The sequence below is a fragment of the Salmo salar genome, chromosome 25 (genome assembly GCF_965601325.2).
Source record: "Salmo salar chromosome 25, fSalSal1, whole genome shotgun sequence".
In the NCBI taxonomy this organism is placed as follows: Eukaryota; Metazoa; Chordata; class Actinopteri; order Salmoniformes; family Salmonidae; genus Salmo; species Salmo salar.
In genome coordinates, this window is record NC_138315.1 from 34,348,563 (window position 1) to 34,372,763 (window position 24,201).

The 24,201-nt window shown below is 46.6% G+C and overlaps 1 protein-coding gene across 3 annotated transcripts in view; it reads left to right on the plus strand.

The window, feature by feature from the left end:
• LOC106586632 (protein DOP1B) overlaps positions 1-22,783 on the plus strand; it is a 42,901-nt gene extending 20,118 nt beyond the window's left edge. For 2 of the 3 annotated variants that reach the window (XM_014174123.3, XM_014174124.3), the window contains 29 exons: positions 167-276; positions 484-595; positions 1,710-1,830; positions 1,945-2,064; positions 2,199-2,310; positions 2,463-2,711; positions 4,691-5,028; positions 5,156-5,580; positions 5,966-6,237; positions 6,550-6,702; positions 6,919-7,019; positions 8,851-9,041; positions 9,144-10,831; positions 10,968-11,159; positions 11,329-11,451; positions 11,620-11,754; positions 11,944-11,999; positions 12,241-12,345; positions 17,069-17,135; positions 17,375-17,531; positions 18,715-18,797; positions 18,887-19,146; positions 19,271-19,332; positions 19,409-19,537; positions 19,901-20,037; positions 20,855-20,910; positions 21,073-21,213; positions 21,320-21,452; positions 21,580-22,783. In XM_014174123.3, the coding sequence (XP_014029598.2) occupies positions 167-276; positions 484-595; positions 1,710-1,830; positions 1,945-2,064; positions 2,199-2,310; positions 2,463-2,711; positions 4,691-5,028; positions 5,156-5,580; positions 5,966-6,237; positions 6,550-6,702; positions 6,919-7,019; positions 8,851-9,041; positions 9,144-10,831; positions 10,968-11,159; positions 11,329-11,451; positions 11,620-11,754; positions 11,944-11,999; positions 12,241-12,345; positions 17,069-17,135; positions 17,375-17,531; positions 18,715-18,797; positions 18,887-19,146; positions 19,271-19,332; positions 19,409-19,537; positions 19,901-20,037; positions 20,855-20,910; positions 21,073-21,213; positions 21,320-21,452; positions 21,580-21,822 (6,071 nt within the window). In that variant the 3' untranslated portion in view covers positions 21,823-22,783. The remainder of the gene's footprint in view (positions 1-166; positions 277-483; positions 596-1,709; positions 1,831-1,944; positions 2,065-2,198; positions 2,311-2,462; positions 2,712-4,690; positions 5,029-5,155; positions 5,581-5,965; positions 6,238-6,549; positions 6,703-6,918; positions 7,020-8,850; positions 9,042-9,143; positions 10,832-10,967; positions 11,160-11,328; positions 11,452-11,619; positions 11,755-11,943; positions 12,000-12,240; positions 12,346-17,068; positions 17,136-17,374; positions 17,532-18,714; positions 18,798-18,886; positions 19,147-19,270; positions 19,333-19,408; positions 19,538-19,900; positions 20,038-20,854; positions 20,911-21,072; positions 21,214-21,319; positions 21,453-21,579) is intronic. The other variant, XM_014174125.3, reaches the window with a different exon arrangement.
• The last annotated feature ends 1,418 nt before the right edge of the window (positions 22,784-24,201 follow it).

Consider the following 24,201-nt stretch of genomic DNA (forward strand, 5'->3'; position numbering starts at 1 on the left):
CACTATGTAGCTAATAAATGAAGTTGTAGCTAATGTCGTTTAGGTCTACCTAATAAATGTATCCATGTAGCCTCAATTGTTTGCACCTCTCCTTTCAGAGACTAAAATGTATGCCTTGGTATTATAAGTGAATTACTGTATCTGTGTGTGTGTTGCTGTTCCCCAGGCACAGACATTAAGGGGGGTATGGTTGCTGCAGACCCTGACCTCTTCATCTCCATGGAGGAACACACAGCCTTCTACTTCAACACCCACTCCAGAGAACTCTTAGTGCAGGTCGGACACACTAGCTAACACTACTGTTGATCAGTTGCAGTATATAAATCATACTGTTACAGATGATTAAACCTCATGAAGGACTTAAAACACCTGCCCTTAAATGCAAGTCATTCATTTTAATATGAAACAATGAAAACAAGGTGAACTTGAATTCAGTAAATACCCAGTGGTGTAACCGTGTGTCCTCTGTGTCTCTGTCCTTAGGCTTTGATCAACATCTTGAATCAGAAGGATGTGGAGGCGGACCCGGAGAGCGTGATTGGTTATCTACGACCCTTCCGCATCATCATCAGCCTTTTAGATAAGCCAGAGATAGGTGAACACACACCTACCCTACTTCAGGCCTCTTCTCTCCCACCCCTCCCCTTCTCACTCTCTCCATCTGTCTTAAGCCCTCTGCTGGTAAGAAGGGTGTAGTGGTTGATGATGTTCATCTCTCTCAGGTCATCTGATAGTGGGCAGTGTGTGATGATAATGATGTTCATCTCTCTCAGGTCCTCTGATAGTGGGCACTGTGTGATGATAATGATAATGATGGTGGTCTCTCTCAGGTCCTCTGATAATGGGCAGTGTGTGATGATAATGATGGTGGTCTCTTTCAGGTCCTCTGATAGTGGGCAGTGTGTGATGATAATGATGGTGGTCTCTTTCAGGTCCTCTGATAATGGGCAGTGTGTGATGATAATGATGGTGGTCTCTTTCAGGTCCTCTGATAGTGGGCAGTGTGTGATGATAATGATGGTGGTCTCTTTCAGGTCCTCTGATAGTGGGCAGCGTGCGATGATAGTGATGGTGGTCTCTTTCAGGTCCTCTGATAGTGGGCAGTGTGTGATGATAATGATGGTGGTCTCTTTCAGGTCCTCTGATAGTGGGCAGTGTGTGACGATAATGATGGTGGTCTCTTTCAGGTCCTCTGATAGTGGGCAGTGTGTGATGATAATGATGGTGGTCTCTTTCAGGTCCTCTGATAGTGGGCAGTGTGTGATGATAATGATGGTGGTCTCTTTCAGGTCCTCTGATAGTGGGCAGTGTGTGACGATAATGATGGTGGTCTCTTTCAGGTCCTCTGATAGTGGGCAGTGTGTGACGATAATGATGGTGGTCTCTTTCAGGCCCTCTGATAGTGGGCAGTGTGCGATGATAGTGATGTTGGTCTCTCTCAGGTCCTCTGGTAGTGGGCAGTGTGCGATGATAATGATGGTGGTCTCTCTCAGGTCCTTTGATAGTGGGCAGTGTGTGATGATGATGATAATGATGGTGGTCTCTCTCAGGTCCTCTGGTAGTGGGCAGTGTGTGATGATAATGATGGTGGTCTCTCTCAGGTCCTCTGGTAGTGGGCAGTGTGTGATGATGATGATAATGATGGTGGTCTCTCTCAGGTCCTCTGATAGTGGGCTGTGTGTGATGATAATGATGGTGGTCTCTTTCAGGTCCTCTGGTAGTGGGCAGTGTGTTATTGGAGGTGGTGAGAGCGTTCTACAGTTACTGCAGAGAGATGCTGGGAGAGGAGTCTATCACCAGCGCTGGCCTGACAGGAAACAAGCTAGCCAGGTCAGAGGATGGGACGAGTGGAGAATGAACTAATATAGATGAATGATATTTATTGGGAATTTTCCTAAAAGAGATTGACATGATAGTGACTACCTAGATGTGTTGTCTGTGCAGTAAAATAAAAGAGAACAAGAACGCATCAGAAATCATAAAGACGGTGAACATGCTGGTGAGCTCCATGAACAGTGAGTTCCTGTGGGATTACATTACCTGCCAATTCTGCACCTGCCTCAGGTAGGTAACGCCTCTACTAACACCTGCTGTACTTGCTCTGGAATAGTCACTGTAGCTTTGCTGTTATAAAGCATCTTTCTCCAACTCGAATGTCTTTTATATTGTTTAGCTGACCTGTCTCTGTGTCTCCATAGCGACCCAGCTGACATGCCGCCGCCCCCTCTGCAGTATCACAGTGACTGTCCTACTCCCTCTGTCACAGAGATCTCCACGCTCATCATATTCCTATTGGATGTCATCCCTCTGGTACACACACACACGCACTTCTATTTTTCCTCTCTCTCTCTTTTTATCCCTCTTTCTTTCTCTCGCTCTCTCGCTCTCTCGCTCTCTTTCTCTCTCTCTTGCTCTCTCTAACCCTATCTGATTGGTCTGTCTCTGTGTGTCTGGTCCAATAGGAGCTCCATGCTGACATCCAGTCTCAGTTCCTGCCTCAGATGCTTGGCCGCATGCTGCATGCACTCCGCACCCACATGACCTGTCTGGACCTATCGGAGCTCACACAGGGCCTGCGCACCTGCTTCAAGGTGCTCAGTAAGATCCAGATGCCCGTGACTTATATGGACATGGAGGTGGAGTCACAGACACAGAAAGTGAAGTCACAGACACAGGAGGAGAGCTTCAAATTTGTTCCGGTCAGTGGCTGTGTGAGTGTGTGCAGTGGTTCAGAGAAACTGGCATGCGTATGGAGAGTAGAAGGAAAATGGGAGTTAGGGATGCAGCACTACTGAGGTACTTAACCTCTATGGGCTAGGTGGGACGCAGGCGTCCCCCCCGTGGTGCACTCCATCAACAGCAGGTGCATTTCAAGAGCGGCAAATTTGAATCCAAATAAATGTCAAAATTCAAATTTTTCAAACATACAACTATTTTACACCCTTTGAAAGATAAACATCTCCTTAATCTAACCACGTTTTACGATTTCAAAAAGGTTTTACGGCGAAAGCATAAATTTAGAGTATGTTAGGACAGTACATTTACAAGAGTTGTGTGTAATGTTTTGTCAATTCAAAGACAGGGTCACCAAAACCATAAAACCAGCTAAAATTATGCACTAACCTTTTACAATCTCCATCAGATGACACTCCTAGGACATTATGTTAGACAATGCATGCATTTTTAGTTCTATCAAGTTCATATTTATATCCAAAAACAGCGTTTTACTATGGCATTGATGTTGAGGAAATCGTTTCCCTCCAATAACCGGCAGTCAAGTCAGCATCACAAATTAAATAATTAAAATTAGAAAACATTGGTAAAATATTATATTGTCATTTAAAGAATTATAGATTTACATCTCTTGAACGCAATCAACTTGCCAGATTTAAAAAGAACCTTACTGGGAAATCACACTTTGCAATAATCTGAGCACTGCGCCCAGAAAAATACGCGTTGCGATACAGACTAGTCGTCATGTTGGGGAGATCTAAAATCGAAAATACTATGTAAATAATCCATTACCTTTGATTCTCTTCATCAGATGTCACTTCCAGGTATCACAGGTCCATAACGAATGTAGTTTTGTTCAAAAAAGCTCATCATTTATGTCCAAAAATCTCCGTCTTGTTAGCACATGATCTAAGCCCGCCGGACTTCACTTCATGAACGAGGGGAAAAAATATATTTACGTTCGTTCAAACATGTCAAACGTTGTATAGCATAAATCATTAGGGCCTTTTTTAACCAGAACATGAATAATATTCAAGGTGGACGAATGCATACTCTTTTATAACGTATTGGAACGAGGGTACCCAACATGAACTCGCGCGCCAGGTGTCTAATGGGCCATCATCGTTCCATGGCTCTTGTTCGGTCAGATCTCCCTCCAGAAGACTCAAAACACTTTGTAAAGGCTGGTGACATCTAGTGGAAGCAATAGGAAGTGCCAAAATATTCCTCAGCCCCTGTGTTTTTCAATGGCATAGGTTTAAAGGTAATACAACACATCAGGTATCCACTTCCTGTCAGAAAATGTCTCAGGGTTTTGCCTGCCAAATGAGTTCTGTTATACTCACAGACACCATTCAAACAGTTTTAGAAACTTTAGAGTGTTTTCTATCCATATATAATAAGTATATGCATATTCTAGTTACTGGGTAGGATTAGTAACCAGATTAAATCGGGTACATTTTTTTTATCCAGCCGTGCAAATACTGCCCCCTAGCCCTAACAGGTTAAGAATGGTCATGCCCTCAGGATGAACTGTCTGGTAGGTGACCTGTCTGACTGGGGGATAACATTCCTGGCAGGGTTAGCTCCTTGTCAGGCTGTCTCTCATGTACTGTACTCCTCTTGTCTTGATGGTAGATCCAGACTACATAGGCCAACCAATCTTCTAATTTCACTCTCCCTGCAGATATTAACAAGGTCTGGAGTCCAGCTGTAACACTGGTCTGTCTGTCTGTCTGTCTGTCTGTCTGTCTGTCTGATAAACACAGTTCCCACTGATCTTTAGCTTCTTTCAGTCACTGACTGGATCATGATGGGATTTCTCAGTAAGGAATTTTAGAAAATATTTTTTGAGTTTAAGGACAAGGAGACGGTTCTCTAACTATCCTTTTAAGGTCATACTACCCTCTCACTCATTGGTGGTATTCTGGTTGGATCATACATTTTCTCCCCTTAGATACAGGATATGGAGAAGGAGAGGGTCGAGGAGGAGGAAGAGGGCAGTCGAGTCAGCGTTAACCATGACAACGCAGAACCAGAGGAAGAGCTGAATGGAGTTGTGGAGCAGGAGACTGGCCCGGTAGAGGGAGAACGCGCCTTCCCGCTCCTTCGGTCTGAAGACAGCGGATTGGGCATCAGCGCCTCACCCTCGGAACTGCACCTCTTACCAGGGGCGGGACTGAGCCCCGAGGGGGCGGGGATTGTGAAAGAGTGCCAGGGTGTGTGGAGGAAGGGGGGCAATGTGGAGACCATGACCCAGTGTCTGCTGGATATACTGGCCTTCATAACCACCTGGTAGAGAACATGATCACATCTGGAAAACATGTAACACACAATCATCAAGCACAGCATGCACCAATCAAAACAACTTGATCAACTCTCTCTCTCTCCCCATCTCTCTCTCCCTCCTGTCCCCTCCCAGGTACCTGCTGGTTCAGGTGGAGGACGTCAGGGGGCAGGAGGAGGCTGTACAGCCGGACCCCGCTGCACTCTCCCCTGGTGGGAAGACCTCGTTCCAGGAGGGCCCTCAGATCACCACGACCCAGATCAAAGACAAGCTAGCCGAGCTCTTCACCCCCAACAAACACAAACCACGCTCTACCTCGGACTCCCCTGTCCCAGACCTCCCTGTCCCCCCTATAGAGAAGAAGAAAGGACGAGGCGGCACGGGAGGAGGGGTGGACTGGGGGGCAGGGTACATGCCCCGGGGCAGGGCGGAGATTTCAGAGGAGTGCCGCCAGGCGTTCACCGCAGCATGCCACCTACTGTTGGAGTGTACCACCTTCCCCCTGTACCTGAGTGAGGAGGAGAGCCAGGTGCTCTACAGCGACATGTTCCACCATACAGGTAACAGTATACACTTTTACACAATAATGGTTGTTTACCCATACAGGTCAGTCTATACAGCTCTACACAAACTTACTGTAGTTAGTTAGCCACGCAGTAGTCTTGCATGTCAGACTCGCACAATTGAGTCCACATAGGGGAATTTGTATAACTCTGCAACTCTACTCTTAACCAAAAGGTTTACTGGGGTGCTGGTTTGTCTATTCAAATGAAAAGCTTAAAGCTTTAGTGTGTACTCCTACTCCTAACATGGCTTACTAACAGGACTGAATTGACCACTTTATCATGGTTAAAGTCAGTATACTGATATGCTTTCATGATCTTGACTAATTTGAACTCATTGAATGGGAAGTAACCAAAATATTGTTTTGTTTTTTCTCTTCAGACAGTGACGTGGGCTGCCTGCCTTTGTGGCTGAGGTCCTTGATGACCCTGTGTTGCCTGTCGAGGGACTACCAGGTGCAGCACACGGCTGTGTCCTCTCTTCTGGAGCTCATCAACCACTCCCAGTCCCTGGCCCTGGTCATCCAGGACAAGACCAGGCGCTACCAGGCCAGCAACGCCAACCCCCTGAGCGGGCGGCTGCAGATGGTTACTGTGCCCCCCATCTACCCAGGCCTGCTCAGCGCCATCGAGCAGAGCACAGATTTCTACCAGGTCAGGAAATCATGGTCTACCATGGCAGGTGGCTTGTATTACTGCCACATAAAGAGGGAACATAATATGAATAGTCCTAGCTGGTCTGACGTGTTACTGTATAATATGATGAAATGTGTACGTTTCCTTAGTGAATGTGTCATCTGTAACTCTATGTCCAACAGCATCATCACCTTTTTCATTTCTGCTGCCTATTAGCTAACCAGATCAGGATCATTAGTAATCTGATGCTGCTGTGTTAAGTTGACCCAAATGAACACCAATCATCATCACCTCTAACATTTTACCTTTCACCTTTGTGATCCCATGCAGCGGGTGGCCCAGGTGCTGTGGGGTCAGCTGGATGTGGAGCGTCGAGAGCAGCACACCTCCTGTGTGGAGCTCTTCTATCGGCTCCACTGCCTGGCACCGTCCGCATCCATCTGTGAGGACATCGTCTGCCAGGCTTTACTGCACAGAGACAAGGTACAGAACACACACTAACAAGATTCTACTGTAATATCAAGACACTAGACGCCTACAGCAAAGAGCCATCCAATACTCCTAACGCATTTAAACAACACCAAAGTTTTACATATAGCCATATGAACAAATTCTCCAGCCTAAACTCATGTGATATAACAAACAATAAGTCATCGTGTTTAACTAGCATGTCCGTTATGTTGTGTGTATTTCCCTCAGGCTGTACGGTTGGAGGCCCTACATAGGTTCTCAGTGCTGTGGCACCTGACTAGGGAGAACCAGTCAAACCGGACCATGTCTCTGAACCGCTCATTTGACCGGTGAGTACAGAGCTTGAAGTATGGTCAGTAGTTGGTCTCTGGGCCCAAAAGCAGTTTGTGCTGTGGTCCCCAGTGTATTCTGTTTCATGACTCTACAGTCGTGGCCAAAAGTTTTGAGAAGGACACAAATATTTATTTTCACAAAGTCTGCTGCCTCAGTTTGTATGATGGCAATTTGCATATACTCCAGAATGTTATGAAGAGTGCTCAGATGATTGCAATTAATTGCAAAGTCCCTCTTTGCCATGCAAATGAACTGAATCGCAAAAAAAAAAAAAAACATTTCCACTGCATTTCAGCCCTGCCACAAAAGGACCAGCTGACATCATGTCAGGTGTGAGTGTTGACGAGGACAAGGCTGGAGATCACTCTGTCATGCAGATTGAGTTCGAATAACAGACTGGAAGCTTCAAAAAGAGGGTGGTGCTTGGAATCATTGTTCTTCCTCTGTCAACCATGGTTACCTGCAAGGAAACATGTGCCGTCATCATTGCTTTGCACAAAAAGGGCTTCACAGGCAAGGATATTGCTGCCAGTAAGATTGCACCTAAATCATCCATTTATCGGATCATCAAGAACTTCAAGGAGAGCGGTTCAATTGTTGTGAAGAAGGCTTCAGGGCGCCCAAGAAAGTCCAGCAAGCGCCAGGACCGTCTCCTAAAGCTGATTCAGCTGCGGGATCGGGGAACCACCAGTACAGAGCTTGCTCAGGAATGGCAGCAGGCAGGTGTGAGTGCATCTGCACGCACAGTGAAGCAAAGACTTTTGGAGGATGGCCTGGTGTCAAGAAGGGCAGCAAAGAAGTCACTTCTCTCCAGGAAAAACATCAGGGACAGACTGATATTCTGCAAAAGGTACAGGGATTGGACTGCTGAGGACTGGGGTAAAGTCATTTTCTCTGATGAATCCCCTTTACGATTGTTTGGGGCATCTGGAAAAAAGCTTGTCTGGAGAAGACAAGGTGAGCGCTACCATCAGTCCTGTGTCATGCCAACAGAAAAGCATCCTGAGACCATGCATGTGTGGGGTTGCTTCTCAGCCAAGGGAGTGGGCTCACTCACAATTTTGCCTAAGAACACAGCCATGAATAAAGAATGGTACCAACACATCCTCCGAGAGCAACTTCTCCCAACCATCCATGAACAGTTTGGTGACGAACAATCTCTTTTCCACAATGATGGAGCACCTTGCCATAAGGCAAAAGTGATAACTAAGTGGCTCGGGGAACAAAACATCGATATTTTGGGTCCATGGCCAGGAATCTCCCCAGACCTTAATCCCATTGAGAACTTGTGGTCAATCCTCAAGAGGCGGGTGGACAAACAAAAACCCACAAATTCGGACAAACTCCAAGCATTGATTATGCAAGAATGGGCTGCCATCAGTCAGGATGTGGCCCAGAAGTTATTGACAGCATGCCAGGGTGGATTGCAGAGGTCTTGAAAAAGAAGGGTCAACACTGAAAATATTGACTCTTTGCATCAACTTCATGTAATTGTCAATAAAAGCCTTTGACACTTATGAAATGCTTGTAATTCAGTATTCCATAGTAACATCTGACAAAAATATCTAAAGACACTAAAGTAGCAAACTTTGTGAAAATGTATATTTGTGTCATTCTCAAAAATGTTGGCCACGACTGTACTACCATAAGGAACCTGTTCTGCTTACCTCAGATCACTGCGATGGACTCGTTTTCTCTCTGTCTCTGTCTGTCTGTCTGTCTGTCTCTGTCTGTCTGTCTGTCTGTCTCTCTCTCTCTGAGCACTATTTAAGATTCTGTGTCTGTCCCTCATCTCCCTATGACTGACTCTGTGTATCTCTGTCCCAGGTCTCTGTGTGTGGTGGTGGACTGTCTGAACAGCCCAGATGGTTCTGTGAGTGCTGCAGCCCAGTGCTGGCTGGTCAGGGCTCTCTCCCTGCAGGACGTGGTCCGCATCCTGGAGCCTGTTCTGCTGCTGCTGCTCCACCCCTCCACCCAGCGCTGCACCATCCAGAGTGTCAAACAGAAGCTAACCGCAGGTGTTTGTGTGTTCTGGAGTGTTAAGTGGTGACTGTTGGAGTGTTTAGGGATGTTGCTCTCCTAGTGTGTATATGTTTTGGTAGACCTCTTTCTCTCTGTAGGTAATCTGAAAGATTTAAACAGCAGAAGTCGAAGCACCACCAAGGGTTCCACGGGCGCCATGGCAACCAGCACCCAACCAGATGAGGGTACACTGGGTCACATGATCCTGGTGGACCGGGAGGCCCTGTGGGGGGAGCTAGAGCGTGACCCAGAGACGACCAATCCAGCGGCTGACTCCACAGGGGTGTCTTGCAGTGAGAGCGAAGCCACAGAGGGGGAAGATGAGCTGGAGGAGGAGGAAGAGAGCGAACACACCGAGTCAGCTGACACCAGTGGTGCCCAGGTCTCCACAGAGAACTCCAGCTCCGCCACTTATGGTTGTAGCGTAGAGGAAGGAGGTGTGGTCAGCTGCCTGAGGAGGGTGGAATCGGAACACACGCAGGTGTCCGATTCACTGTCGAGCGAGGACGATGACATGGAGCGTGAAGCCATGGCTCAGTCGCGGCTCCTCAAACAGGAGCGTGAGAAGCGTGAAGTCATTGACTCTCTGTTCCGCCATGTTCTGCTGTACTCTGTGCCTGGCGGCTGGCCCCGCCTGCTCCACGGCCTGGCCCTATTGGACAGTCTGTTGAGGAGCAGCGCCCAGCGCCCTCTAGTGGACGCCCTCACCTCCACCTCCCTGGACACCAGCTCAGCCGCCCACCTCAACCTGGTCTCCAACCTTCTCCAGCGCCACCAGCAGGCCCAGGACGGAAGAGGTTTCCATGGACGCCTGCTCTCGCCCACCTCCTCACCCTCCATTCCCCCCTCCCTGCTCATCGAGCTGCTGGTATCGCTGTGCCTGAGGTTCCTACATTCCCACTACCCGTCCTACCTCACCCTGGGCCCCAGGGAGCTGCAGGGGAACAGGGAGGTCCAGGTGAAGAGCGTGGGGGTGCTGACCCGCCTGGTGACCCAGCTGGGGTGTGTGGTGCGGGGTCAGAGGGACAGCTCCACCCAGCGGGAGGCTGGGGTCGGCCCAGAGGCCATCCGCAAGCTGCTGGCCGGGTGTAAGGTGCAGCAGTACGCCCTTCTCACCCTCTCAGCCTCCATGTACATCAGCCAGAAAGGGGTGGAGAAGGACTCTGCCATGGGGTGTCTGAATCTGTTCGATGAACAGGTGGGCCTGTCTGAGGAGAGCCTGGTGAATCTTGGAGGGGGAGGGGGGCAGGAGCAATACCCCTTACAGATGGAGCTGCTCAAGCTCCTACAGGCCCTCATCGTCCTGGAGTACTACGTGTGGCCAGGGGGGTCTGGTTCAACCCCACACCCCGATGAGCCCCGTGACACACCTGTAGCTACCCCTGCCTCCTCAGCCATGAAGCAGGAATGGCAGACAGGGGTTCTGTTCCAACAGTCCATCAAGGCAGCTCAGTATGTCCAGACCCAGCCCATCACAGCCCAGGGGATGTTTGTGTCTGCTGCAGCCCAGGCTCTGCAGCCGCAGTACGGCTATGCCATGCACCCCCACTGGGTGGCGCTGCTGTGCTCGTCTCTGCCCTACCTCGGGAGCTCGCTGGGCATCATCGTGGCTCCGCTCATCACCCAGATCTGCAGGAACCTGGACGAGCTGGTCAAACAGTACGATCACGACGGGGGGAAGGCTACGCAGAGTAGCAGGAAGGAGAACATTGCTCCTGATTACCCTCTCACCCTACTGGAGGGACTGACCACACTCACTCACCACTGTCTACTGGACAACAAGAAGGTGAGTCGTGCGCACACACACACACATACACTACTGATTTGGCAACATGTAGGTGGATCACTCTGCTACCCACTCAGACACACAGAGTTGAATGCAGAAAACAATTATGTTTAATGTCTCCATCTGTCCCTCTCAGTCCCTGGTGGCCTGTGACCCTGCAGACGTCCGAAACGCACGCAATGCTGTGATCAAGGAGCTGCCGCACATGGTCAGTAGTATGGCTCTGCTGTGGGGTGTGGTCAAGAGGGAGGAGTCCCAGAGGAGGGGCTCAGACTCCGCCCAGACCACCAGACATGCCTCCACATCCGTCTACTTCAGGAGCTTCAAGGTATGCCTGTGTTTATGTTTGCGTGGGAGTGTGTTCTTATGGGAAGTAAGTAGTGCTATGATATGTATTGCATGTGAATTTGTGTGTCACTCTGATGGTACTGGTGTGTGTGTGTGTGTGTGTGTGTGTGTGTGTGTGTGTGTGTGTGTGTGTGTGTGTGTGTGTGTAGATCCTGAGGCAGCGTGTGTTGGAGTTTCTGACTCCTCTGACGGGGCAGTATGGGGTGCAGCTCATGGCCTCAGTGGGAGCAGTGTGGAGCAGCCGGAGGAGCAAGAGACACACCACAAACAAAGTGAGTGTTTTAAAATTATTATTATTTATTTTTGCAACAAGCGGATGACACATACATACATACATACACACACACACACACACACCTTCCATCACAACAAGAGGGTGACACACAAAGTATGCCCCCACTCTCTCTATGTTATCTCCTCCTCTCTCCATATCTCTGTAGATATTGCCTGTGTCCAGTGAGTCTCATCTGACCATTGTGGATCTGGTGAAGTCCCTGGGAACGCTCCATACAGACAACATCCTGCAGATGGTCAAAGAGGTGGTAAAGAAACCTCACCAGATCAAAGGAGACCAGGTCACACACACACACACACACACACACACACACACACACACACACACACACACACACACACACACACACACACACACACACAAAGAATTGACTGTTAAACCCAGAGAGAAATGACATGATGGTATAGTGGTCATCTGAAGGTCATAGTTGATGCAACTCCCTTCTGTCTCTCCTTCGTCTGTGTGGCAGAAGTCCACCCTGGTAGACATCCCCATGCTACAGTTCAGCTATGCCTACACCCAGAGGTAACGAACAACGACATCAACACAGAGATTCACACTGCCATGTAGTTAGTAATACACTTCAGTTCTTGCCTACATGTGATATTATTTAACAATGTTTCACCCCCCTCTGTCTCTCTGTCTCTCTGTCTCTCTGTCTCTCTGTCTCTCTGTCTCTCTGTCTGTCTCTGTCTGTCTCTGTCTGTCTCTGTCTGTCTGTCTGTCTGTCTGTCTGTCTGTCTGTCTGTCTGTCTGTCTGTGGTAGTATTTCAGCTCAGGCGCTCCAGGAGAACGTGGTGCCCCTCCTCAGTCTCCTCAGAGAGTCTGTGCAGCTCAACCTGGCCCCGCCCGGCCACTTCCTGCTGCTGGGGTTAGTCATCAACTTCTTATCCGTCTGACACGTACTAAAATGTTCACTTGATGTCCAATGTCCAGAAATCGGTCTCAGTCATTGATCACATAACATATGCCATTTAGCAGACTTTTTTTTTATCCGAAGCGACTAATCAATCAATGAAATGATTTTATAAAACCCTTTTTACATCAGCCGATGTCACAAAGTGCTATACAGAAACCCAGCCTAAAACTCCAAACAGCAAGCAATGCAGATGTAGAAGCACGGTGGCTAGGAAAAACTCCCTAGAAAGGCAGGAACCTAGGAAGAACTAGAGAGGAACCAGGCTATGAGGGGTGGCCAGTCGTCTTTTGGCTGTGCCAGGTAGAGATTATAACAGTACATGGCCAAGATGTTCAAACGTTCATAGATGACCAGCAGGGTCAAATAATAATAATAATAATCACAGTGGTTGTAGAGTGGCAACAGGTCAGCACCTCAGGAGTAAATGTCAGTTGGCTTTTCATAGCCGATCATTCAGAGTTTGAGTGAGTGTGAGTGTGAGTGTGTGTCCGGGACAAGGTAGCACGTCCAGTGAACAGGTCAGGGTTTCATAGCCGCAGGCAGAACAGTTGAAACTGGAGCAGCAGCACGACCAGGTGGACTGGGGACAGCAAGGAGTCATCAGGCATGGTCCTAGGGCTGAGGGGGAAGACAAGACACCGGATAAGACAGGAGAAATACTCCAGATATAACAGACTGACCCTAGCCCCCCGACACAAACTATTGCAGCATAAATACTGGAGGCTGAGACAGGAGGGGTCGGGAGACACTGTGGCCCTGTCCGACTATACCCCTGGACAGGGCCATCCAAGCAGGATATAACCCCACCCACTTTCCCAAAGCACAACCCCCACACCACTAGAGGGATATCTTCAATCCACCAACTAAATACCCTGAGACAAGGCTGAGTATAGCCCGCGAAGATCTCCCCCACGGCACAAACCCGAGGGGGGCGCCTACCCAGACAGGAAGATCACGTCAGTGACTCAACCCACTCAAGTGACGCACCCCTCCTAGGGACGGCATGGAAGAGCACCAGTAAGCCAGTCACTCAGCCCCCGTAATAGAGTTAGAAGCAGAGAATCCCAGTGAAGAGAGGGGAACTGGTCTTTCCGTTCACCTTCACACACCTGGGCCAGACTACACTCAGTCATAGGACCTACTGAAGAGATGAGTCTTCAATAAAGACTTAAAAGGTCAAGACCAAGTCTGCGTCTCTCACATGGATAGGCAGCAGACCATTCCATAAAAATTGAGCTCTATAAGGAGAAAGCCCTGCCTCCAGCTGTTTGCTTAGAAAATCTAGGGACAATAAGGAGGCCTGCGTCTTGTGACCGTAGCGTACGTGTAGGTATGTACGGCAGGACCAACTCCGAAAGATAGATGGGAGCAAGCCCATGTAATGCTTTGTAGGTTAGCAGTAAAACCTTGAAATCAGCCCTTGCCTTAACAGTGATCAAATGTTTTAGTTCTAGTCAAGATTCTAGCAGCCGTGTTTAGCACTAACTGAAGTTTATTTAGTGCTTTATCCGGGTAGCCGGAAAGTAGAGCATTGTAGTGGTCTAATCTAGAAGTGGCAAAAGCATGGATTAATTTTTCTGCATAATTTTTGGACCGGAAGTTTCTGATTTTTGCAATGTTATGTAGATGGAAATAGTCTTGATATGTTCGTCAAAAGAGAGATCAGGGTCTTTGTTTCTTGGGACCTAGAACTAGCATCTCTGTTTTGTACGAGTTTAAAAGTAAAACATTTGCCGCCACCCACTTCCTTATGTCTGAAACACAGGCTTCCAGGGAGGGCAATTTTGAAGCTTCACCATGTTTCATCGAAATGTACAGCTGTGTATCGTCCGCATAGCAGTGAAAGGTAACATTATGTTTCTGAATGACATCACCAAGAGGTCAAATATATAGTGAAAACAATAGTGGTCCTAAAAACGGAACCTTGAGAAACACTGAAATTTACTGTTGATTTGTCAGAGGAAAAACCATCCACAGAGAGAAACTGATATCTTTCTGACAGATAAGATCTAAACCAGGCCAGAACTTGTCCGTGTAGACCAATTTGGGTTTACAGTCTCTCCAAAAGAATGTGGTAATCGATGGTATCAAAAGCAGCACTAAGGTCTAGGAGCACGAGGACAGATGGTCTGGTCTGATGCCATTAAAAGGTAATTTACCACCTTCACGAGTGCGGTCTCAGTGCTATGATGGGGTCTAAAACCAGACTGAAGTATTCGTATACATTATTTGTCTTCAGGAAGGCAGTGAGTTGCTGGGCAACAGCTTTTTCTAAAATGTTTGAGAGGAATGGGAGATTCGATAAAGGCCAATTTTTTTTAAAATATATTTTCTTGGTCAAGGTTTGGCTTTTTCAAGAGGCTTTATTACTGCCACTTTTAGTGAGTTTGGTACACATCTGGTGGATAGGGAGCCGTTTATTATGTTCAGCATTGGAGGGCCAAGCACAGGAAGCAGCTCTTTCAGTAGTTTAGTTGAAATAGGGTCCAGTATGAAGCTTGAAGGTTTAGAGGCCATGACTATTTTCATCAATGTGTCAAGAGATATAGTATTAAAAAACTCGAGTGTCTCCGGTGATCCTAGGTCCTGGCAGTGTTGTGCAGACTCAGGAAAACTGAGCTTTGGAGAAATACGCAGATGTAAAGAGGAGTCCGTAATTTGCTTTCTTATGATCATTACCTTTTTGTCAAAGAAGTTCATGAATCTATCACTGCTGAAGTGAAAGACAACCTCTCTTGAGGAATGCTGCTTTTTAGTTAGCTTTGCCACACTATCAAAAATAAATTTAGGATTGTTCTTATTCTCATCAATTAAGATGGAAAAATTGGATGATAGTACCCTCACTGCTGCTCTGTCTTTCCAAGCTAAATCGGAAGACTTCCAGTTTGGTGTAGCGCCATTTCCGTTCCAATTTTCTGGAAGCTTGCTTCAGGGCTCGGGTATTTCCTGTATACCAGGGAGCTAGTTTCTTATGACAAATGTTTTTAGGGGTGCGACTGCATCTAGGGTATTACGGAAGGTTAAATTAAGTTCCTCAGTTAGGTGGTTAACTGATTGTTGTACGCTGACATCCTTGGGTAGGTGAAGTCTGGAAGGGCATCTAGGAATCTTTGGGTTGTCCAAGAATTTATAGCAAGGCTTTTGATGATCCTTGGCTGGTGACTGAGCAGATTATTTGTTGCGATTGCAAACGTAATAAAATGGTGGTCCGATAGTCCAGGATTATGAGGAAAGGCTCCGAAAGCCTTTTGGAGTGGGTCTGTGGACTTTTCCATGTGAATGTTAAAGTCACCAATAATTTGAATATTATCTGCCATGACTGCAAGGTCCGGTAGGAATTCAGGGAACTCGGAAAGGAACACTGTATACGGCCCAGGAGGCCTGTAAACAGTAGCTATAAACATGATTGAGTAGCTGCATAGATTTCATGACTAGAAGCTCAAAAGACGAAAACGTAGTCTTTTTTATTTTTTATTGATGCCGATACATCTTTCTAGCTGATTTACAGGTTGAAGCTATGTTGCACTTGGTGACCTCTGACTGTTTCATCCTAACATCGTTGGTGCCGACGTGGATAACAATATCCCTATACTCTCTACACTCGCCAGTTTTAGTTTTAGCCAGCACCATCTTCAGATTAGCCTTAACGTCGGTAGCCCTGCCCCCTGGTAAACAGTGTATGATCGCTGGATGATTCTTTTTAAGTCTAATACTGCGGGTAATGGAGTCGCCAATGACTAGGGTTTTCAATTTGTCAGACCTAATGGTGGGAGGCTTCGGCGCCTCAGACCCCGTAATGGGTGGAGGAGAGACCAGAGAAGGCTCGGCCTCTGACTCCGACTCGTTGCTTAATGGGAGAAACGGTTGAAAGTTTCTGTCGGCTGAATGAGCGACACCAGTTGTGCATTCCTACAGCATTTCCTTCCAGAAGCCATGAGAAAATTGTCCGGCTGCGGGGACTGTGCGAGGGGATTTATACTACTATCTGTACTTATTGGTGGCACAGCCTGCTGCCTGGCCTGCACCCTATCTCCTTGTGGAGCTAGAGTTAGAGCCCTGCCTATGGGGCAAATTACCCTTGCCTAACTATTGCGTCTGAAGCTGGGCTTGCAGCACGGCTATCCTCACCATAAGGCGATTTGTTCTCCTGTATATTATGAGTACAGCGACTGCAATTAGAAGGGATGATGTTAATGTTACTACTTAGCTTCGGCTGGTGGAGGTCCTGTAGAACCATGTCCAGATAAAGTGTCCAGGGTGAAAAAGTTGAATGAAAAAAGTTGAGCGAGGGGAAAAAATGAAAATATAAAACGGTAATTAAAAAAATACTTAGTTGGCAGGTAGCAAAGTAACGCTAGCAACAAAACGCACAGCAGCACGTAAACAAGTTCACAAGTTGTGACAGGAAATGACGTCAGCACTCGATTCACAAATAACTGATCTTACAGTCATGCGTGCATACATCTGTGGTCATAGTAATTTGTTACTGTAGACATTGTTCCCAGCGTAACACACTCTGTTGTTTGAAACAATGTAAATGTCCAAACATAAGTAGTACATCCCACATCAATAGACATGCTTTGCTTTGCTACTGTATCAGAATCAACAAGATATTATTGCACTCTAGTCTACCAATCCATAGCTGTACAGACATCTTTCTCCTCTCCTACTTCAGGATCCTCAATGACTTTGTAAACCGACTCTCCAACCTGGACAATAAGAAGGACACTAGAGACATGCAGGTAAGACATGTAGCACAGCCCTAGCTGTAGCCTAATGTACACCTTCCACGCCATCAGCTAGGTCCGCTTGAATGAAATGATGCAATATCAAACGTCCGCTCCTGTCCACCCATGTCCACACACTTCGGTGTGGACAGGACTAGACGTTTCATTAAAACGAAAGGCCTAAATTAAGCTTCAGTGTGAGATTACAGTGTGAGATGCATGATAATGATGGTTACTATGGTGATGTCCTGTAGGAGGTGACCCAGAAGATCCTGGAGGCGGTGGGCGGGGTGGCGGGGTCATCTCTGGAGCAGACCAGCTGGCTCAGCCGCAATCTGGAGGTCAAGAACCAGCCACAGGTGTGTCCTGAGACCGAGGAGCCATCCAACGAACTGAACCTGGACCTCTATGGTAACCAAACACACACACCTGGAGACATCCCTGGCTTCAATCAGGAACAGACTGAAGCCTAATTTACACCTTGTGCTTCCGCACCATATGCTAGGTCCACTCTAAAAATGCAATATCGAACGTCTACTCCTGTCCGTACATGTCTGCACTTTTCCAGGACACTTTCCAAGGAGCTGCGGATGGAAGCGGATGTTCAATTGACGTTATTTTGAAGTGGAAGGTGTACATTAGGCTTTAAAATGGGTCAGAGCTGCTAACCTCCTTAACCACGTGTCAAACTCATTCCATGGAGTGCCTAGTGTCTGCAGCAGGGTTTCCCAAACTCGGTCCTCAGGACCCCAAGGGGTGCACATTTTGGTTTAAGTCCTAGCACTACACAGCTGATTCCAATAATAAACTAATCATCAAGTAGTCTAGTGTTAGGGCAAAAAACAAAGCATGCACCCCCTGGGGTCCCGAGGACTGAGTTTGGGAAGCGCTGGTCTGTGGGTTTTCACTCCTCCCTTGTATTTGATTGATGAATTAAGGTCAGTAATTAGTAAATAACTCCCCACACCTGGTTATCTAGGTCTTAATTGAAAAGAAATACCAAAAACCCGCAGACACTAAACCCTCCATGGAATGAGTTTTGACACCCCTTTCCTTAACCCTCAGGACATGCTCCTCAGTAACCATGGCAACCAAACCCCGGCACCTAATGCACGTTCCACATCATTAGTTGAGAAAAGCAAGAGGGCCCACCTCGACCAACAGTCTCCTCTCCTCTCCATCCTCTCCTCCACTCTCTTCAGGTCTACATTAGAGTGCACTGAGAGAGACCACAGACTTATACTGTAACCATGGAAACGCAGCACTTCCTCACGACAGTATGTCCCCCAGTGTAGTGGTCCAGTGAGGAAGGAGGACACTATTCTCACAAAATTGCCTCTCCTCTGGTGTTACCCATGTCAACCGGTCCACAGTAGTGGAACTAAGTGCCCTGCTGCGTCACTGGGAGCAGTGCACCCAGGATGTGGGCTGAAGGATGAGATGGAGATCCTTCTACCCTGAGGAGGTTAAGCCTTGGGTCGGCCCTCAGGGCAGGCACTGGAGAAGAAAGTCATACATATTCATGAGTAACAACTCCCTTCTGTTCCCATCTCCTTCTTTCCTTTCCTTTCCTCTCTTTTCTCCGTTTCTCCAGACTCTGAAGCTCAGGCCAGCACTATGGTGTCCTCCTCAGCCCCCTCTGTGTACAGTGTACAAGCCCTAGCGCTATTGGCAGAGGTAGGTGTGTCCGTGTGTGGATCTGTGCACCTATTGCTCTCATGCCTATGTATGGGTTTCTATTTCTGACAGACCCTCCTCCTCTGCAGGTTCTAGCCCCTCTTCTGGACATGGTGTATCGCAGTGATGAAAAGGAGAAAGCCGTCCCTCTCATCTCTCGCCTCATGTACTACGTCTTCCCCTACCTGAAGAACCACAGTGCATACAACATGCCCAGTTTCGGTGCAGGTGCCCAGCTCCTGAGCAATCTGAGTGGGTACGCCTACACCAAGAGGGCCTGGAAAAAAGAGGCCTTCGAACTCTACATGGATCCCCTGTTCTTCACCATGGATGTCTCCTGTGCCCCCCAGTAAGATTGTGTTTGTGCGTGTGCTTGTGTTTGAGTGTGTGTATGCCATGTAAATATTGACAAATCAATATTATCAAATAAATTGTTCAAAGAAAATGACTGTGTTTGACCTCTGTCTCTTTAGCTGGAGGTCCATCATCGACCACCTGCTGACCCATGAGAAGACCATGTTCAAAGATCTCATGAGTAAGTAGAGTAGATGTGTGTGTGCATCCGTGTGCGTGCATTTGTAAGTGTGTTAACTCATGTGTGTGTGTTGCAGGCATGCAGAGCAGTTCTCTGAAGCTGTTCCCCAGTGCAGAGCAGAAGCCCATGTTACTGAAGCGTCAGGCCTTTGCCATGTTCAGTGGCGAGTTAGACCAGTACCACCTCTACCTGCCCCTCATCCAAGGTGGGTGTGCTTTTTGTGTTTCTGTGTATTCTGGGCATTTCATTGTGCGTATTGACAAAGTGTGTAGACCAGTTTCTCATTCCTGGGGTCCCAAATGGGTGTTTTTGCCTTAGCACTCACACACCTGATTGATGAGGACCTGATTAGTTGAATGAAGTGTGTGAGCGCTAGGGCAAAAACTAAATGTGCACCCATTTGGGTCCCCAGAACCAGGATTGAGAAATACTGGTGTAGACCATCACATTTGATAGATAATGAGAGTGTGTGTGACATTAACATTTTATAAGGCCAATATTCATTATTAATATACAGTATAATGTAATGCGGGTATCCTATCCTCTCTCCTCCTCCCCTCTCCCTCAGAGCGGCTGACAGAGGCTCTGCGTATTGGTCAAACACCCTCCGTTTCTGCCCAAATGTTTCTGACGTTCCGTGTTCTTATGCTGCGGATCTCCCCGCAGCACCTCACCTCCCTCTGGCCAATTATGGTCACAGAACTGGTGAGGAACAACCCCCACCCTGATGACATCAATTCCTGTCACTGTTGGTTTCCTGTAGGGCCGGAAGGAACCAGTATCGAGATACTCATTAGTATATCATGGCAAGGAAACAAATCACGAAGCGCATTTAACTCATTTAGGAAAACAGCCCTAGTGTTTGAAACAAACATCATTATGTTGTCATTCATTCACATTTGCTTATCTTCAAAGCTATATCTGTAACGGCTGTCGTAGTAATAAAACCAAGGTGCAGCGGAGGATGTGTGTTCATCTTGATATTTAATGAAAAAAGGAGAACACAATACAAAAATAAACCAAAGTCAGCAAAACAATCCTGTCAGGAAAAACTCAACAGAAAACACTAGACAGAAACAATCACCCACAAAAACCCAAAGGAAAAACAGGCTACTTATGTGTGACTCCCAATCAGCAACAACAAACTACAGCTGTGCCTGATTGGAAGCCACACGGCCAAAATCAACAAAACAAACCAACCTAGAAAAAAGAACATAGAACGCCCACCCAATGTAACACCCTGGCCTAACCAAAATAAAGAACAAAAACCCCTCTCTATGGCCAGGGCGTTACAATATCACACAATATTTTACATACAGCAGGTTTTTAAACGACCAAAGAGTTTTGTCTGCTTCGAGTTTTATTTTTTGCCATGGAAAATATCATCACAGCCCTAATTTTCTCATTTCAATGCATGTATACACCGTAGCTATGTACATTGTTTTCAGCAGGGAGGTGGCATGTCAAAAAAGTCTTTGGTAGTGTTTGTCTTCTAATGGTGTCTTTGATCTTTGTTTGTCAGATTCACACATTTGTTCGTCTGGAGAAAGCCTTGTCGGAAGAAAAAGAGGTGTCGAAGTGAGTCCATGATCACTCAGTCTACTGTAGACGCATCACTGTATCTGTCCATCTATCTAATATGTAGGAGACAGTCTCTCATGTAACTATCACCACCATGTTTCGATATGTTGTCTAATGCCCTTTTCTTTGTTCTCCCTCCTCTTTTCCTCTCTCTGTCAGGCTGACTAAAGTGGTACGTGGGTCCATGGGGAATGGGCCATTGACATTCCCCCAGCCAGAGTTGGACATGTACATGTCTGCCTGCAAGTTCCTGGACACTGCCCTGGCCTTCCCCCCAGAGAAGATGCCCCTCTTTCAGATGTGAGAGCCTCACCCTGCTTAATATCAGCTTAGCATCTATATAGGCTGTGCTTAGCATGATTACAATTAAATGTTCTCTGCTCATTCTGTGTGCGTGTGTGTCAAGGTATCGCTGGGCCTTTGTTCCAGAGGTGGATATGAGCCGCTACAGTGGCCCAGAGAATGGTCTCCTGGAGGAAGAGCAGGAGTGCAAACCCCATGTTGTCAAAGTACTAGAGGCTCTACACCAACGCTACGGGGTAAGAGAACGCAAACACCACTATAGAGCAAGATAACTCATGTCCTTATAGTCACCATGATAACAACATGACTCAATCGTGCGATCTGCTCATCTCATTCTGTTGATGTTATGTCCTATAATTCCAGGCGCTGAGTGACGAGTCGTCTACGGAGCGTCTGGAGTTCCCCCTCCTCACCCGTCGCTCTCTCTCCTCCATCACCCAGCTGGTTCCCTTCCTCCATACACTCTGCTGTTCCTTCCAGGGTACATCACCCAGCAGCCCTGCAGACTACCCTGTGGCAGACTACCCCACAGCCAGCGCCCACCAAGTCCTGAAGCGACTGGAGCACATCACTGAGGGAGAGTTCCTGGACTCCATGGAGAGTTAGATCTCCAACAAGGTTCAAGAGCTTAGAACGCTGAGGAAATGAGAACTGGAACTATAGCAATTGAATGTTGTAGAATGGCCACAACTGCTGAAAGCAATGTTTTATTATAGGCGTATGCCAGCTAAATGGCAATCTTTTGGGATGTTCTTTTGAATGTTGAATTGTTTACTTTACTTGGTTGAGTCTGAACACTCCATGTCTATATAGGATATTCTATATTTGAGATACCGGTACTCTAAAATAATCTACAATTAACTGACACAAACTGGAACGGAGTCGTAGTTATTGGGCTCTCTGAGTACAAGACTGAATGTGCTGACTTAAAGTAAAAGTAATACTGATGCTAGCTACAGTAGCTTTTAGAGGTGGTACTGGTTGTAAAAGAAGTACCACTGTAACAAAGGGAATGACAGCAGTACTGACTACTGATTCCATTCCATCGCTCTACAAAGCTTTCCATAAACCTGCTCCCTCCTATTAGCAAGTTGTGTCTGTCTGACTGTCAGACTGTAATGTATTCCAATGAGACGGGAGTAGGTTAGTATACCTGCTGGTCAGTGACTATGGGAACTCTAAGGCTCTTAGTACAGGATGTTTGGTTTTAAATGTTTAAAAAGCTCTGCTTGTCATCACTCATGATGTTGCAGTTTTATTTGAGGGTAAATTATTGAATGTGATTTGTGTACATGGCAAAACCTCTAGATATATAATAAAATAACATGCGTGTCAATTTGGTATTTTATTCAAGGGAACTCTGACTTTTGTCTGTTTTTAAGTGTTCTGGGAAATGTTTGGACTTAGCACTCATCGTTTTATTCTACACATGTGAATGCTTAACTAAATTATGTGAATGTCTGGCCTCCTGAAAATTCTAACTTTTTAATATCAGAATGAATATATCATGGTCTGTAAATAAAAACCAATATTAAAAAATGATTCAATAAATGGAGCTCAAGATGTATATTGTGTATGTTTGCTTGATAATCTTAGAGACATAACATTAAGAGTCAATAACATAAGTATGCAGGTGTTATAACTTCATCTGGGGAGGCAGGCATTGTGTTCTGGGTAGATGCAAGTAGCCTGGTTGACGAGGCCCACGTGACTTACAGCGCAGGAACAGCTTTAACCACACTGGTCTGGAAAGGAGGCCGTTAATGCAATATTCGCTCAGAAATTGTGCAATGGGTTTGGTTCTCTCAAATGTTAGTTTTTTTGCCATCTTGGTTTGAGTAAGTTTACATGCACGCTAATAATTATATAATAAAGTGATTATGGAAGTAGGCAGAGTATGGCAATACTCTTATCATGGCCGGTTCAAGGCATAAGCGACATAAGCGTTCGCTTAGGGCCTCCAACCCACCAAAAATATGTTTGTTTTGTAACTCAGTCAGGGTCTCAACTTACTTTTGACAGTAAGAATAGTAGAATACACCTGGTGAAATTTCCAAATTTGGTTGAGCATCAGCAGTGTATTTCTTATGTCGGTCACTTGCAGTCACTCAATTAGCCATGCCAGCTAACAATTTTTCAAATGGTATTTAGTTTAGCCAGCTATCTAAACTTGCATGTCGACTAGGCATGCAGGGCACGTGCCCAGGAGCCCTGACCTTTCGGGGCCCCCATTGATTGTGTTGATTAGTTGACTGATGTTGCTGGCAAGGTAACTGCTGTTTAACTTAACAGAAAAAAATGAAACTAGTGTTTATTCACAGTGCTGAGCTAGTATTGCAACTGACATGCAACGTTAGCTAACGTTTCATCCTGTCTTGACTGAGGTGAATGAATAAGCTATGCTATCTAGTAGTAGCTACCGCAGCCAGGTCAGCTCTAGCCTGTAGTTATGTCAGATAGTAATAATAGCAACCTCATATTGCTATCTAACAGCTGTTGTTTGTATGGAAATGTTTTGTAGCCTTTGTTTTGTCCCGTTTCAGAAGTAAATTAACTTGGATGGCTTTTGCCAGTTGCTGTACCGTTTGAGAGAGAGCTGGCCAAAAGTTGGCTAACTTTAGCTTTTCTTTTTGTGTTAATCACACTAGACCTGAATCAAACGATGAAACCATTGGCCAAGCGATTGAATATTGATATTCTGATATTGATATTTTCAGTGCAATGTGAGTTTTATTAGTCAGTATGGCAATGTAACATTGTTGATCTGTCAGTTTCCCTAGCTAATTCCCTACTTTTCACACTGACACAGTGATAAACAGCTCTAACATTACAGGCTTCACTGTCATGGTGCACAGTAGAGGTCTGTGTGACCGATTTCTTCCAGTTCCCGCCTGCACCTGCTGGCTTTTTGTCCGACTCCCGTTACAACAAGAACTGGTCCCAAACCCAACCGCAGTCCCTCAATGTTATTTTAACCGTATGTGA